The 16,999-nt window shown below is 34.7% G+C and overlaps 2 protein-coding genes across 3 annotated transcripts; both read left to right on the forward strand.

Annotated features, from left to right (window-relative positions):
* Nucleotides 1-24: 24 nt before the first annotated feature.
* On the forward strand, nt 25-5,663 carry LOC110721927 (cyclin-dependent kinase C-2-like). 2 transcript variants are annotated; one of them, XM_021901162.1, is made up of 13 exons: nt 25-242; nt 326-507; nt 1,375-1,456; nt 1,575-1,665; nt 1,751-1,780; nt 1,916-2,025; nt 2,128-2,200; nt 2,285-2,405; nt 2,538-2,655; nt 3,415-3,554; nt 3,654-3,711; nt 4,221-4,291; nt 4,416-5,663. In XM_021901162.1, the coding sequence occupies exons 2-13, from the start codon at nt 398-400 to the stop codon at nt 4,948-4,950; spliced, it is 1,539 nt and encodes a 512-aa protein (XP_021756854.1). In that variant the 5' UTR covers nt 25-242; nt 326-397; the 3' UTR covers nt 4,951-5,663. The 2 variants fall into 2 exon arrangements, with proteins under 2 accessions (XP_021756854.1, XP_021756855.1); XM_021901163.1 differs by lacking the exon at nt 25-242 and having other exon boundaries at nt 259-507.
* A 1,260-nt stretch (nt 5,664-6,923) lies between these two features.
* Nucleotides 6,924-13,413, forward strand: LOC110721928 (cytochrome c oxidase subunit 6b-2). Its single transcript, XM_021901164.1, has 4 exons — nt 6,924-7,080; nt 10,688-10,776; nt 10,919-11,000; nt 12,902-13,413. The coding sequence occupies exons 1-4, from the start codon at nt 7,072-7,074 to the stop codon at nt 12,953-12,955; spliced, it is 234 nt and encodes a 77-aa protein (XP_021756856.1). The 5' UTR covers nt 6,924-7,071; the 3' UTR covers nt 12,956-13,413.
* Nucleotides 13,414-16,999: the final 3,586 nt, after the last annotated feature.

Consider the following 16,999-nt stretch of genomic DNA (forward strand, 5'->3'; position numbering starts at 1 on the left):
TTAGATATTCGAGGGCGATATTTAACAACCCCTTTTTTTATTTGTTTTGAGGAAAAGTCGAAACTTGCATAAATTTCTAAAAATAATACGAGTAGATGTTCAAATTATTTTCTTTTATAGAGCACGAAATACAAACATTATTTAAGGAAACCATTCAATAAAATCTATTGATATTTAGAAATTTCTTACTGTACTTTGTTTGGATGAATTCCAACCCAATTCCAAAAATAAAGAGGGAAAAGGTATTTATACAAAGTGTTGAATTTCAATTTTTTTGTTGAAGCTATCTTTTTGTTCACTCTTTGTCAAACAATTTTAATTGCAGTGAATTCTTTAATTACAATAACGAAACCCTAGTTTCTCTCCTCTCTTCTTCCGCAAACCTTTAATTACTGCCATGGCGGTGGCAGCTCCCGGCCAACTCAACCTCCATGAATCACCCACTTGGGGTTCTAGAAGCGTCGATTGTTTTCAGAAATTGGAACAAATTGGTGAAGGAACTTATGGGTATTTTACTGAATTTCTTAATTTTATGTTTTTTGGCAAAATTTGTAAATTGATGTTATCTTGTTTGTTGATTGATGGGTTTTCTAAGTTGTTAAATTTTGAATTTTGGGTCTGTTTAGAAGTTTCCTCATTGGGCATTGCGTTCTACGAATTTGAATTGTGGGAAATTGTTGATTTTGATGTAATATGGAACAAGAATAGTGTGATTTTGTTTGAAAATTTACTCTTTTGATGCAATGTTTATACTGTTATCTAGTCTTGATGGTCTAATTTAACCAGGGTGGGGCGGGGTGGGATGGGGACAGGGGATTACATAAACTGATGTGAATTATACTGAGAATGAGGTTAGTTTTTTCTATGAAATGAAAGGTTATTTACTGGTGTTGGATATGGTTTGACAATTGATCAATGAGTTGTTATTGGGTAATTCAGCTTTGTGTGTTTTGACACTGGGCACATCTTGATCGAGTAAAATTCGAACGTTCACTTTGAGATTTTCGGTAATCTTGGGTTGTTTCTGGATTGGTTTTGTTAGTTTGTGTTGTATTTCTATGAGTCAATTCAGTTATGGAGGTGAGATTAACCTTAACTTAGTTAATTGATTCAATATAGGGTGAAATTCCATTGCTCGGTCATTGAATAATGATTATGAGCTTTTCGTCTGGCCATGAATTTTGCTTGATCTTTCCGTGATAGAAATGTATTGAATTTGTTTTGCCCCCAATAAAACTTACATTTATATGGTCCTTATCACGAGTAATATCCCTTTTTACATAAAAGGATATTTATTTCTTAGCCTTCTTTAACTGATGCATACAATATCGGAATGATCTGATTGATATTTTCTCTTTGTCTTTCTAACCTCAGGCAAGTTTTCATGGCTAAAGAAATTGAGACTGGAGAAATTGTTGCTTTGAAGAAAATAAGAATGGACAATGAAAAAGAAGGGGTATGTGTTCAGGGCAGCACGCTCTTTGTGTTGCTTTCCAAATTTAATATACTTGGTAGCTAAACAGTGTTTAAAACTTGGTTTACTAGATGTAAAATTAATTTGATTACTGTTTCAGTTTCCAATAACTGCCATTCGTGAAATCAAGATTCTGAAGAAGCTGCATCATGAAAATGTGATACAACTAAAGGAGATTGTAACATCCCCTGGTGAATTACTCTGACCTTTGGCCTGCTAATAACTCTACTATCTTCTTCAAAACTTTGTTTTTACTGTATGCATGCTCTATTTCAGGTCCTGAAAAGGATGAGCAAGGGAGGCCAGGTAATAGACTATGATCTTCTTTGCATATTATGTTGTTTCTATGCACATCTATATCTATATCTATATAACCTTTAATACATGTTATTTGTTTGTCAAGTTAGCTTAGACTGTGTGGCCTTTAAATACTTGCTGCAGATGGTAATAAATATAAAGGTGGAATCTACATGGTCTTTGAGTATATGGATCATGATTTAACTGGTCTTGCTGATCGTCCTGGGATGAGATTTTCCGTTCCACAGATCAAGGTACTGTAAGTCTGTAACAAGTGTACTGAATTCTTATCTCCTTATCGACCAGATTCCACTGTGTTTTTTAAAAACCTGAACGAGTAATATTTGCGGTTGCAGTGTTACATGAGACAACTTTTGACGGGACTTCACTATTGTCACGTAAACCAAGTACTGCATCGTGATATTAAAGGTCTTATAATCTCTAATCTTGGTGTTTGGTTTGTTTGCTGAGTTTAGGAGTATTAGGATCCAGTCTGATATATGTGTATGTCAGGTTCAAATCTTCTCATTGACAATGAGGGGATGCTAAAGCTTGCAGATTTTGGCCTTGCTCGCTCTTTTTCTAGTGATCATAATGGGAATCTCACCAACCGTGTTATTACATTGTGGTACAGGTGTGTGGTTGATTTGAGGAATTAAAATGTGGATATTATAATATCCTCCATTATGTTATTCAAAGCCCTTTATAGATCTTTATCAATTTTTCATTCTTGGTCAATATTTGATCCTTTTTTAATTTGAGGCAGACCTCCAGAGCTGCTGCTTGGTAGCACAAAGTATGGTCCTGCTGTTGACATGTGGTCAGTTGGATGTATCTTCGCGGAGCTGCTCCATGGAAAACCAGTATTTCCTGGCAAAGATGAGGTATAAATGAGGAATAGGAGGCTGGTTTAAGCCATGTTTCCCCCTCTTGGTAGAGGTTTTATTTTCCTGTATGTGTGCGTGAGAGGCGCTAGGAAGGAAGTTTATTTTTAAATAACAATAATCTTTCGACAAATGAGACAAACGAAACAAAAGTAAGAATTTGACAATTGACATGCTAATTTCTCTCTAATAGAAGCTCTACCTATCCCGATTGTAGGTGCTATGGCTAGATTTTAGAGTAGACGACTAGACGCTCAAACAATCACTTAGCCAATTGTAAGTGGCCAAACCACTACTTACTCCAATTGTAAGTGTTTACCAAGGTAGAATTTTGGGTATTAGATTACCTTTCATAGACAACTACTAAATCTAGATTTTGGGTGATTAAAGTGCTATAAATATTAGATCTGGAAGAGCAGTGGCTTCTTTAGCACATTTGTGGATATTGGACTTTAGCACAACTGTCAGCATGTTTGTCAGTATCTTGGAGTGGATGTTGTCTACTTTCTTGGGTTGGTCAGGCTAAACTTCTAAAGCTATGAATTGACGTCATCTGTTGAGTCTTGGATTTGGTCAGCCTAGTGTCATTTTGTCGTATCTTATGCAGTGATTCTTGTTGTGTTAGGTGTTACTATGTGATGCCCTTGGCTCTGAACTGCAATCCTTTCTTTAATAGTATGAAGAGCTGTGTTTTCCCTACTACTTACTCTGGCCTGTGTGATACATGGTTTGTTCTTATTGTGTATTGCGCTATTGTAGCCAGAGCAAATAAATAAGATTTTTGAGCTTTGTGGAGCTCCAGATGAGGCCAACTGGCCAGGGGTTACAAAACTCCCTTGGTATACCAACTTTAAGCCAAATAGGCCAATGAAGAGACGTCTACGGGAGTATTTTAGACAGTATGTTGATTTTCCTTTTTCATGCCTTGAAAAGCAAATAATCATTTCCAGTTTTGCAGATAGTCACCCTAATTTTATTTTGAAATTTTCCTGTGGCAGCTTTGATCGACATGCTTTGGAGTTGTTGGAGAGAATGCTGACACTTGATCCAGCACAGGTAAAAAGTGGCAGATTACCTATGCTTAAAATCTTTCTTGTTTGTTTCTTGCAAAATGTTGGAGAAATTAACTGAAGTAGGGAACAAATAATTGATTATTTGACTAATCATATTTAGTATTTTTCATTGTCCAAGTCCCATGTTAAACTCTCATTTGTAAATGGTTAAAGATTAATAGAAGTTAAATGGAGAGTAAAGAAAAATAAAAAGTGGATAAATTATTCAGTGAAAAAGTAGTATGAGAAAGTGTCGGGATGCAAAGAGAAAAAGGTTCTGATGGAGAGAGAAAAGTAGAAATTAATTCTAAATTAGTGACCAACTTTAAAGACAATGGCATGCTTATTTTAGGACATTCTAAAATAGGAAGTGAAATTTTCTATGGGATAGAGGGATCTTATTGCTTGTCATTTGCTTTGCTTCCATAATTTCTAGTCTTTGTTTTGTTTAGATGAGCTGATTTGTCTTTCTTTTGCATATTATGGACTCATACATATTTCATGTTGGTTCAGAGAATTTCTGCAAAGGATGCACTAGATGCTGAATACTTCTGGGCTGATCCATTGCCTTGTGATCCAAAGAGGTTCTTTTACTTCTTTTTCTTGGATGTACTATTTCGGTATTCATTTATAAAATGTATATAATAGACCAAATTTTTTCAAGCTAATCAGAGTTCCTTAGTAAAAACTTAATTCTTTTTAAATCAGTTTGCCAAAATATGAAGCATCACATGAATTCCAAACAAAGAAGAAACGCCAGCAGCAAAGACAACATGAAGAAGCAGCAAAACGTCAGAAACTTCAGCATCCCCCACCACATTCTCGTCTTCCACCTATTCAGCAATCTGGTCAATCACATGGTCAGATGCGGCCTGGACCTAACCAGCCCATGCATGGTTCTCATTCGTCAGTTCCTGCAGGGCCTGGCCATCACTATGGAAAACCTAGAGGGCCCTCTGCTGGAGGCCCCAACAGATATTCCCAGAGTGGAAATCCTAGTGGTGGATATAGTCACCCTAATCGTGCAAGCCAAGGTGGCGGCGGAGGGGGCTATGGCAATGCCCCCTACCCACAGCAAGGGCGTGTTCCGCCTTATGGTTCAAGTGGCCCACGTGGTAGTGGGGCAAGCGGTTATGGAGCAGGTGCACCAAATTTTCAGCAAGGTGGTCCTTATGGCGGTTCAGGTACTGGCCGAGGCTCAAATATGAATCGTAATCAGCAGCAGTATGGTTGGCAGCAATGACATTACGAATCCTAGATGAGGTAGAAAGGATCATGCTATAGGTTGAGCATTGAAAAACTTCACACCATATATATTTCAATTTGTCCAAATCGATCTGGTCATGGCCCTGAACCTGGAATTGTCAAATAAAATGAGTAAGGTTCAATTTAATCAAAGATTCTTCTGGCCATGGAGAACGTTGAAGAACCAAGATGCAACAAGTGTGTGGGTGATGCTCGGTGATGAATTTGTCAGTGTCTTACATTTAGGACGTTTTGTTGTGGTTGTATCTATATTTGCTGCATTTCAGATTTGATGATTGAGCTTAATATAAGAAGTTGCTGGAGGTGTGCTCTTTATGTGCTAATAATAATGCATCAGATAGCCTGCTGAGCTAAGCTGCTACCTTCCCCTTCCTTTTGCCCAGTTTTGTTGGGCTGATGTATGATTCTAATGTTCATGTTGTATGAAATTCAAATTACAATAAACTTACCTTGTTGGTTGATTGATATTTTTTTTTTTTTTTTTGGTGTATAGAGAGCCAGGGAAAATTGTCTAGAACTACTCGGAAGATAGGCCCATTTGTGAACAACTACCCATTTTTTTTATTTGTTTACAACTATCCGCAAGTTTGAAAAAGTTTGGGTAGAACTACCCATTAACGTTTTCCATCCAAAAAACCGTTAGTGGGCCCCACATTGTACACGTGTCATTTTTTTATTGGATAAAAAAATGAAAAAAAAAAACCCTAAACCCTAACCCAGCCCCACTACCGTCAACTATGAACTGCCGCTGGCAGCCCCAAAACCCTAACCCAGCCCCACCGTCGGCACCCCCAGCCACCGAAAAACCCACCGGAGTTGACCTTAAAGCAACCCAGCCACCGAAAAAACCCACCTAACCCATCCTTGAAACACCCCCCACTGAAAGACACCCCAAAACCCTAATATGGTCCCGTAACCCTAGCCACCAGCCTCCACCACCCCGAAACCCCACCCCCCTTCTCTCTCGCCGCCATTTCTCCGCCGATGCTGGCCCCCTCTCCTTCCTCTCCTTTTCCCAAACGCACAAAAACGTCATTGAAGCTCCATTGAAGCTTTCACATGAAAGCTTGAGGAACATCATTTCTTCACCAAATTTTATGAAACTTGTACCAAAATGTTCACAATTCAACATACAATCAATTAGAGCAAACAATTTTGTGAATTGCTTCACCAAACAAAAAAACCCCAATTCAATTTTTTTAGGGTTCTTCACAAAAATTGGTGGTGATTGGAGTTTAGGCTGGTGGTGATGGTGGTTGTTTGGTGTTGTGGGCTGTGGGTTTTCCAGTGGAGAGGGGAATGGGGTTGCTGGGTTCCGGTGGTGGGGATGGGGTGGTCAGGGAAGGAGGGTGGGGTTGGGTTGGATTTTCTGTTTTTTTTTTTTTTATAAATGGGTAGTTGTTCACAAATGACCCTATCTTACGGGTAGTTCTAGACAATTTTCCCAGAGAGCCACAAGGGCAGGTGATGAGAATCAATCCCAAGATCTCTTAGGATCGGGAGGGAAGCTTTAACCACTTGAGTTATCCCTTACTCTCATATCTTTGATTAGCATGTGTTGGATTTTTAATGTATATCGAACTAAATTTATTTTTGGTGAGTTTAAATAATATCGAAATTAAATTATTTTTAAAACCCTAAATATATCAAACTAAACTCAAATCATGTTTATATTTGGTAGTCAAAGTTGAACAAGACCTTAATTGATTACATCAATGTCATATACTTTTGTACTTCAAACAAAAATCTTCATTTCTCGAAACCAAGGACATGTCATAACCAGTTGAATTAACCCTTTTTGACAAGTTTAGTCCACGTATAGTTATTCCTACATTGTAACCGTTATATAGGAAATCTTAGTCTCGAATTCCATAATCCATCGAGTCAGTTAGTCACTCAAGCCCATCCACCTTATTTCTATCAGGTTGGGCCCAGTCAAATTAAACCAACAGATGTTTGTTTTTCTAAAAGGACTATTAACTTTTTTTTTTTTTTTTTTTTTTGAAGGGGAAGGACTATTAACTTCATTTTTCTGCAATTTTTTGTCTTTCCTCGTTTCATCGTTTCGCTTCTCACTTTCGTTTGATCTGATCGGAAAATGGACGAGGTAATTTTCCCTGTTCTTCATCGTTATCGATTTCTCTTTCCTACTCTCCTGAATCTCACGCATTTTATTTATAATTTGCAATTTTGATTAATTTTTGCAATTAATTTTACCAATTTGAATGTTGTTATTGGGTGAATGCATTATTTGATTTTGTTTGTAATTATCGATAAAATTGTATTGGTAGAATAAAAGAAAGTGCGACGATTTAATGATTTTGTGGTTAGCATTTTGCTTTGTTTTTGGATTGAATTATGAGTGAAATTTTAATTTTTGTGATGTTTGCGAATTTGGGAAAAATTTGTAATCTTTGAGTATGTTATACGACAGAAACAATATCAGAGCTTTAATCCTTGTTACAATAATCTAATTGATAGCATGAGTTTGTTTCCTTTGAGACAAATGATAATGAGATTACGCCCTTGTAATTTTGTAAAGCTTTATAGTGTGTTATTAATGGATTTCGAGGGTTTTCCAGAAAAGAAGTGATGAAAAAGTCTTCAAAAATACTCCTAAATATGTGTATAGTGAATAATTTACATACCATCATGTAATCTAAGATAAGCGCCTTTCGCATTTCATCTTAGAGGTACAATGGGATTACAAAAGCCTAATGCACATAACCTGTAGATATATTTTGAAAAGAATGAACAACTAAGCTAATTGCAGCTTTATTAAATGTGCACAATAGTGATTGGGCTTACCTCCCTTCCACCGACCAAGAACGAAACAAGGACCTTTTCTTTTGGGAGGGAGTTCATGGGAAGATACAAAATATGTATTAAATGGTATGGACGATGTAAAATATTTTCCATTCCTTATGGTTCCTCCTCTATTCTCAAAATTTTCTCCCTATATTTTGTTTGGACGAGTTCTTTTCGTTCAAAGACTATCTTCATGGGCTGCAAGTGGCTATGTAGAGATTTGATCAATTGATCAACTAGGAATTATTAAGATTTGCATATCTTGAAAGAGTTAAATTCTTTAAGTATCCTTGACTCCTTGTTGAAGGGAGGCTTAATCATCATGTATGTAAAAGAGCTGCTAAGTGCTAATTATAGCTCATTGACTTATATACAATAATATTGTATTATTGACCATTGTTTGGTTTTACACTGACTTATCAGATTAGTCTTGAGGAGCTCTGCTATTTGACTTTGTTATGTGATAAGAAATTTCTAATAAAGAGCATCATTGGAAGTTAAGGGGATACAATAATCTTGAATTATTGATCATTGTTTGGTTTAACTTTATCCTCTCCACTTATGACAGAAAATTTGGAAGATTTGATGAATTTGTGGGGGGACACTTTTTATGAAAATGACCTAAATTACATCGATTTTGAATAGACCCCAAGCACATAATGGAATTGGAATACTTTACTATTGCTGAAAAAACCATGGGTGATGAAAATAGAGTGTGAGAGATAGTTCATTCTGGTTTTTAAAACACTAGTTTACACCATGCTGCTAAAAATATGCTTACATATTTGGTCTTGTCATGAACTTGTTGTTGGGGTTGTTCATCCCAAGTCCCACATGGAAGAAATAAGGAAGAGATGACTTCCTTATAAGTCGAAGCACACTCCATTAGTATGAGGCCTTTTGGGAAGGTGTCCAAAAACAAATCCATGCGGGTTAGGCCCAAAGTAGACAATGTCATACTAATGTGGAGTGGAGTGTGCGTACGGCCCGACAAGGTGGTGACCCGGGCCAGCACTTGTCACTTTTCAGACATTTACACCCAAAAAAGGGAGGGGGGGGGGGGGAGCAGATGTCCCACAATTACTCCATAATTCTAATTTATATTGATCAAAGCAGACACAAAGTACTTCCGTAATAGGAATCATATTTGAAATCAAAAGCCTGGTGGTGGAGAAGGGGTCTATGAAAAAGTAGGAGTTAATAGTTTGGGATTTATATAATTGATTGGAAAAGAGAGACACTTTATACTGAGAAATTTGTTTTAAATGAAAATTTGAAGGCAATTATTTATTCATTCTATAGCTACAATTGTTATGCATTAAACTTAAAATCCTATCTCTTGGGTATCATATAATTAATGAGAGTATGGGATTGGGAGTTATTGCATGATAGTAAATTAGTAATTTTTCGAGCTATGTTTTGGTTGAAGAATTAAGAGAAATACATATTAAGAGTAGGAGATAAAATTGGGGATTATAAGGTGAGGTAATAATTCATTTGCACTTTACATAAGCAGTAAGATAGGAAGGAATTACCAGTACTCTTTGAAAGAAAATTTCAAGAGTCAGTATTCAATTAATCAATCAAAGTCTTAATCCCATAAGTAAAGTCAGCTACATGAATCAAATTTGATTATTCCGTGTAGTCATCGACAAAAATCTTCCTCCTCCATCCCTTACGATCCAATGTCTCATCCTCATGCAAATATATATACTACATATTCTTCCTAACTCCTTTCAACCATGTCATTTTCGGTCTCCCTCTCCCTCATTTAACCCCTCCATGGTCCCACTCTTCCACTCTTCGTACCGGTGCACCCTCGGGTCTCCGTCTTACATGTCCAAACCAACGCAAGCGATTTTCCCATATTTTGTCATTTTGTCTGCAATGCCTGCCACACCTACTTTCTTGCGAATAATCTCATTTTTGATTTTTTCTCTTAGAGTGTTTCCCCCGCATCCAGCTTAACATGCACATTTCTTTAACCTCCATCTTTTTAATGTGCTCCTTCTTAGAAGGCTAACATTATGTACCATAGAGCAATTCAACTGTAAGGGAATGCTTCGGTCACATAACACTCATGTGGCCACTTTCCATTTAAGCCGCCTCGACTTAGCCTTGTGGGCCACGTCTTGATCAATGTCACCATTTTTCTGGATGATCGACCCAAGATATTTAAAACATTCACTCATGGTCAAGTCCTTTTCGTCCATACTCACCACATCATTGTTTGTCCCCCTCTGAGTACCAAAGCGGCAAGCCAAATATTCAGTCTTACGCCGACTTAGCTTAAACCCTCTATATTCCAACCTTTGCCTCCATTGCTCCAACTTGGCATTAACCCCATCTATAGTTCATCCCCCAAAACGATATCATCTGCAAACAACATACACCATGGAACCTCATCTTGAATTGGTCTAGTTACTTCATCCAGAACCTTTGCAAAAAGAAAAGGGCTTAATGTAGACCCTTGATGCAATCCAATTGTAATTGGAAAATCTTTTGTCAACCCTCCACATGTCCTCACATTTGGTGACACATCCCAATACATATCCTTAGTCAGGTCCACGTACCTTCGTGGGATGCCTTTCTTCAACATTAACCACCAAAGTACCTCTCTTGGTACCTTGTCATATGCCTTCTCTAAATCAATAAAGATAAAATTATGTAAAAGGTGGTTCCGTACAAAAAAAGTCTTAAAAGGCGGTTTCTTCGGAAATAGAAATATGGAGTGTATACAAGTAGAAGTTATTGCTTCATAAAAGTATGTACCATGTCATATACACATTTAATGTTTTTGTAATCAACAGGACAGGTTCAGTTTGTTTACATGTAGTTCTGCTACCTTTTCTCTTTTTTTTTTTTTACAAAAAAAAATTATATTATATATGTTTATTGGCTTGCAGATCGAACTGAAGACTGCTCCAGCTGATTTTCGATTTCCTACAACAAATCAAACTCGACACTGTTTCACCAGATATATTGAATTCCACAGGTATGAATTCTGCTTTTTCTGGCATATCCTGCTTATGTGGATGTATGAATTCCTAATTTTTTAATTCATAAGTTAGTTAAGGATACAAACACTAGATGGATTTATTCCAACCTGGATATTGTTTAATGGATATATATCTCAGGTGCACAGCAGCTAAGGGTGAAGAGTCCGATGCTTGTGAAAAGTTTGCCAGATTCTATCGTGCACTTTGTCCTGGTGAATGGGTAAGTCCTATTAAAAATCCAATATTACAGGTTATACATGGTTTTTATTTATGAACTGCTTTACTGAGGTCAATATTATCTACAAGTTGGTCTTTAACGATCTTGTCATTAAGATCCTACTTATTTACCTTCCTTCCTAGTTCCTTCCCCTGAGGACACAAATATATCCTTTTTGTTATAACCTACTGGTGTATTAGATAGTCCTCACTCTAAGAAAGCGAATCTACTGAAGTGATTTTTCACAGCTGATTCTCTGTTGGTGCCATTCGCTGTTGTTGCCGCAAACCCATATTTTAAAAATGATCTTGAAAGTCCCTTTGGCATTTTCTTGGCAAAATTTCCACCAATTGATCAATGAACTTATCATTTCCTCCACATACGCTGTTGAAGATGGAGAAAAACATGGCGTCCATATATCTTTGTGATTACAGAAGATGGAAAACTTTCTGTCATCCATTAATTGCTTGCGCCTCATGGTATTATGGTTGTTGCAAGGATTTTTCTCTCCATGGTATTCTTATGGTTGAGAGTCGATTCCTAAGGAAAATGAAAGCTTTGCTTGTCTTATCTGTCCATTCATCATATGACTGTAGAATCGAAAGTGCCGATTTGAACTGCAGTTTAAATTACCAACTTTCAGTGTCTTGCTTTAACCTACCCACAAAAACAAAATTTACTTCCATTTCGACTTTCTTAATCCAAACGAACCAAACTGACACCTATTTTAAAATACCTCCTTTATTTTACTACGCATGTGGAGAATTAAAATCGAAGCGAGCACAGAATTGGAGGAGGGTCGTTCAGGATTCCAAGGATTCAAAGACAGGGTCAATACCTTTTCTTCTAAGTGCACCCTCTTTCTAATGGACCTGCTCCACTTTAATGACTAGGGTGAGGGAGGAATGATCAAAGTATCATAAATTCATAATGGGATGCTTTATCTATACTAGTCGAGCTAAAGTTCGTATTTATACAGTTCTCTGCGGTATTGCTGATATATATCGTATACAGAAGGTTTAACAGCACTATGCTATGGTAAATTAACCCAAACCTACTTTTTAGAACTTTCCACCATTCTCATGCTGAAACCAAGTTGATTAAAGAAAATTTGTCATTTTCTCTCTTTACCTCACTACTTAGCCAGTTAGCCCCCTCTCCTATCCTCGGAGATTCTTATATACACCCGGGTGCATGGTGCAACTAAGGTTATTTTTTCTCATTTCGATGATTATTGCTCATTCAATCATCAAATAAGCAAAATTTACCCTTGGGTGCACCTTGCACCCGGGCGTATATAAGCATTTTCACCTATAGTTCTCTAGTCTTTTTAGCCTTTGTTGGAACATAAAAATGGTGAGTATAATAAGTGTCTTGATTTTTGTTGCCTATAATAAATGGTTTGAAACCCCCACCCTAAATTTTATTTTGGTATACTCTATTCTCTTGATTTCAAATGGTGATACTGCAGTAAAAGTGGATCCACTTCTAGAAGTTGTAACAATGGAAGGGCAACAGTGGTGGTATTTGGGGTAGTTGGAATAGGATGGAGTGGTGGTCTGGTGGATATATGCTGAAGTTAATGGTGGTTGGATAGAAACCACTAAAAGGTGGCACAGTTGGTTGTTGGCCATATATGATTGTTTTAGTAATTACTGTAATGTTTTTCATTTTAGAGTAGTAGTGAGATTACTCCCTAATGGGTGGTTTCTTGTCCTTAATCCTTAAAGTGGAACCTAATAAACAAGCTTAGTAATGGCAAGATTGGCAACCAACAAAACTGGCTGCTATAAATATTTTATGTTATGCATTAGTGTTTTCTCTTGCAATTTTTCCCGGTATATGGAAGACATCTAATTGAGGCTAACATCACAAATTATTGAATTCCTTGTAACTGTTGGTAGGTTGATCGCTGGAATGAGCAGAGGGAGAATGGGACTTTTCCTGGGCCTCTGTAATCACCAAATGCTTGATAAAGATCAATCTTTCGGCACTTGGAAACTTTAAATTGCTCTTGATTTCCTTCAAATATTCACTTTTTTTTTTCCAAACCCGGCTGGATTGATAAAATTTCCATTGAAATACTCGAATTTAATCCTCATTGCTGTCCACATAATGTGTGACTAACTTCATTGTTAGTTTCAGATAATGGTTATCTTTAATTGCGTTGCTTGTGTATTGATTTGTTCAATTGTCAACCTGAGCTCATAGGTTGATCCAACTTTGGCCCAAAACTTCTAAGAAAGTTTTTCTTTTGGCTCATAGGGAGTATATTTCCACGCTTGGAGTATTTTCACATCTTTATTAACTTCGTAGAACTAGTCTTTTAGTTAAAGATTGGTGAAAGAAGTGTAAATTCGTACATAGTATAAACGTGTTAATAACTGCCTCATGTAGCCGTTGCATTTTGCCTCCATTTCATTTGCTAACATTGTTTCTTCCACAATTTTACTCGTTTTTCTTTAGAAAGTAGAATGTCGAACGTTGATTTTCATTCTGTTGACTCTAATAAATTAGCTCAAATTGACTTATGTTATTAGATCTTGTTTATTTTGAGATCTAACTTTATTTCCTATTGCCGCAGTGACGTAAGGTCTATACTAACCCATATAAATTTATTGAAATACTTACAAAGTATTATATTTTTACGTACATTATAATTCAATACTAAGAAAATTGTAACTAGAGATTAGATTAGATAAAAAAAAAATGTCTAAATCCTAATTACCATTAAAAAGTTGTGTCGAAATTTAATTCGTGATAGTTTGATCAATAATATGTAATATTATCGATTTATTTATGAAACTTTGGTTTCTTCTAATTTTAAATTATAATCCATTTTTAAATGCATACTGAACCTTTCTAATTGTTGCGATTAAATAACATAATTGTTTATGCTAATATATTATGGAGTATATTCTACCGTGATCCACCGATTTATAGATAGACATATACCGACAATATTTTAGTGTGGTTGAAATGTTCTTTTTCTTGCAAACAGAAAAATTGGTACCAATTGTTTTGAAATTGTTAAAGAATTGCTATTTTGTCAATTCAATTATTTTTTCCTTTCAACTAGTAATAAATTGTTAATATAGTTTTTGTCTTGCCCTCTTACAATCTTCACTTGTCGAAAAGAAGACTGCTAGTGCAGTAGTGCATTATGGCGAATAAGCCAGCTCTGAAAGATGAGGCAAACATTATAATAAGTGGCACCTTAGAATTTTAATTTGATGGGTCTTTAATTGCATTTGCTTCGACGACACCTCGTCAATTGTCCTCTTAGTGGGTTGCTAGCAGATAACTACAAACAACTACACCATTATTCCATTCATATCACCTTGTACTTTTTCAATTCCAGCGATTATGCATACCTGAATCTTTTGTCATGTAGAACTTATATGTAAGAAGTATGCCAATGGGTAGCTTTAGTGCCTATTATTTGGTCGTTTGGTTAACATATAAAGTAGTATTCCGTATTTCTCATGCCATTGAATTCATGGAAATTATTTCCTTAATCAAATTTAGGCTTTGATAGTCTAATCATACAAGTATATCGAGGTTCAATAATCATTCTCATAAATTAACATAAATTTTTTCACTGCATTTTGTCTATAATGTCCAAAATGATAGATCCTGTTGAAATGAGTAGTACATCATATTATTATAAGTCTTGTGTAAGGCATGTGTACGTTAACTTTATTGTAAGACGATCAGTTTGAGGGTAACTTTAACTATTTTTATGATAACTTTAACCTCTTAAAGGGTAAATTTTAATTTGTCATTGATTTGAATTTTCTTTTAATGTGCAATTTCTTATCGATTTATGATTACATACTATAAAGGCTAATATGATTAATTTAATACATTAAAAGCTTTTGTTAACTAAACTTTATTATTAGAAAAATAATAACTTTAGGTTTAAAAAAAGAAAAAAAAACAAAAAAGAATAACTTTAAATACTTTTAAGATAACTTTAACTCGTCTTACAATAAATTAACGTATGTACGCTCGCCTTTTTGAAAAATTTGTGTAAAATAATTATATATCTTAGCCTTTTTTTTTTTAATTTTATCTTTGTGGCATGTTATTTTATCTTATTATAAATATTTATTAGATCTTATTATAGCTTATTAGCCCTTATATATTGTGGCTTATCTGAACTTATCAAAATTTATTTCATGTTATTTTAACTTAATAGTTTTATTTTATCTTATATAGAATACTAACTTATTATTAATCCTAATGTGAATGATCAAGATCAACTATCATAGATGGTTATATTATTGAGACGTTTGAATTATACTGTCTTTGATTTTAAAAAACCAAAAATAAAAAATACTTCGCATAATTTTTTGAGAAGCCTAAACCAATTACGAAACATGCAAATAGTAGACCCTTACAAACTGATAATCAATTCGTCACCCAAACAGCGTTGCAGCAATGCAGCTGCATGCATAATTGCATGCCTTGAAACACAATACTTGCGCGTCACCCTTTCAAATTCTTACTCGTATCAAACCATCAGATTAAACTTACTAAATAAAGAATGCCGATTTTTTTATATAAAAAGAAAAAAGAAAAAGAAGAACCTAATATTACTAAAGCAATAAGGCAAAAATTCTCAAACAAAAAAATTAAAATAAAAAGGATCTTATTAACAAACGTCCCAAAAGTATAGGACGTTAGATAAGCACTTAAACTATTATCTAAAATGGTATGAATTTGAGGGAATACATGACAAAATCACACGTCAATCTGTGTAATATTGTTCATTTTAATTTAATAAATCTACTTTTAGTTATGTTATGTAACGTCCTTGGAACGTTCATTTCCTTAAAAATAATAGGTGGTTGGAAAGGTTTTCAAAAGCACCAAACCTTTTTAGTTAAACAAAGTCAATAAATTTGGTATTAAGTGATGTTAATTTCTTACCACCATCTCTATTAGCCTTTACTTACCACCGCACCATCTCCATTCACTTCATTTCTTTATATATTAAATCTACTTTCTACAATTATAGTTTCTATTAAACATTTTTTTTTGAGGATTGTTTTCTATTAAACATTATGAACAAAAATTGAATTTTATTTTTCGAGAATTTTCATTTACTATTGTAACATGCACATGTAAAATCAATCATTAGATTGTAACCAAACATTTTTTTTTTTTTTTTTTATATATACTAAGGTCCTGTTCAGTTCACCTTAAAAAAATAATATTCAGTAAAAATAATTTCAATTCAGTAAAAATTAGTTGAGTTCAGTAAAAATAATTTCAATTTAATAAAAATAATTTCAGTTCAGTAAAAATCAGTAACTCTAAAGAAGAAATATAACAGAGCATCAGTAAAAATAATTTCAATTCGGCAAAATTAATTTCAGTTTAGTAAAAATAATTTCAGTTCAGTAAAAATAATTTAAGTTCAACAAAAATAATATCAGTTCAGTAAAAATAATTTCAATTCAACAAAAATAAGGTGAAGTGAACGAGGCCTAAATAACACTTGTTTGACATTATTGTTTAGTCCATATTACACAAATATTTAAATAATTTACTCTCTTTAATACATCATTACATAGAACAAAACAATTAAACTTAAATATAGTATATTATAAACACCTTACTCCGTAGTTTATTCATCATAGTTTTGATATCAATATCATTCAACATTGTTTTAATGAATATTGACCAGTACTACAACATGTACTAAAAAAATATACTTTGTAATTTTTAAGTACAAGTAAAACAACTAAATAGCTAGCCATCACATGCCCTTTACAAAAAAAACAATTGGCCCATAATTCTATATATTAATCTCTCTTATTTACTAATAGAAAGTTGCAACTTGTATGTAAATTATTTTCACTACCAATGATGATGTATACTTCCTCCGTTTTTATTTAGTTGACACCGTTTGATTTTTCCATTATTTATAAACAATACTTTGACTAGCTTTTGTTATCTATAGCTACGATAAAACATAGTCAAGTGAGATCTTG

The sequence above is a fragment of the Chenopodium quinoa genome, unplaced genomic scaffold, assembly GCF_001683475.1.
Source record: "Chenopodium quinoa cultivar QQ74 unplaced genomic scaffold, ASM168347v1, whole genome shotgun sequence".
NCBI classification, from domain to species: domain Eukaryota; kingdom Viridiplantae; phylum Streptophyta; class Magnoliopsida; order Caryophyllales; family Amaranthaceae; genus Chenopodium; species Chenopodium quinoa.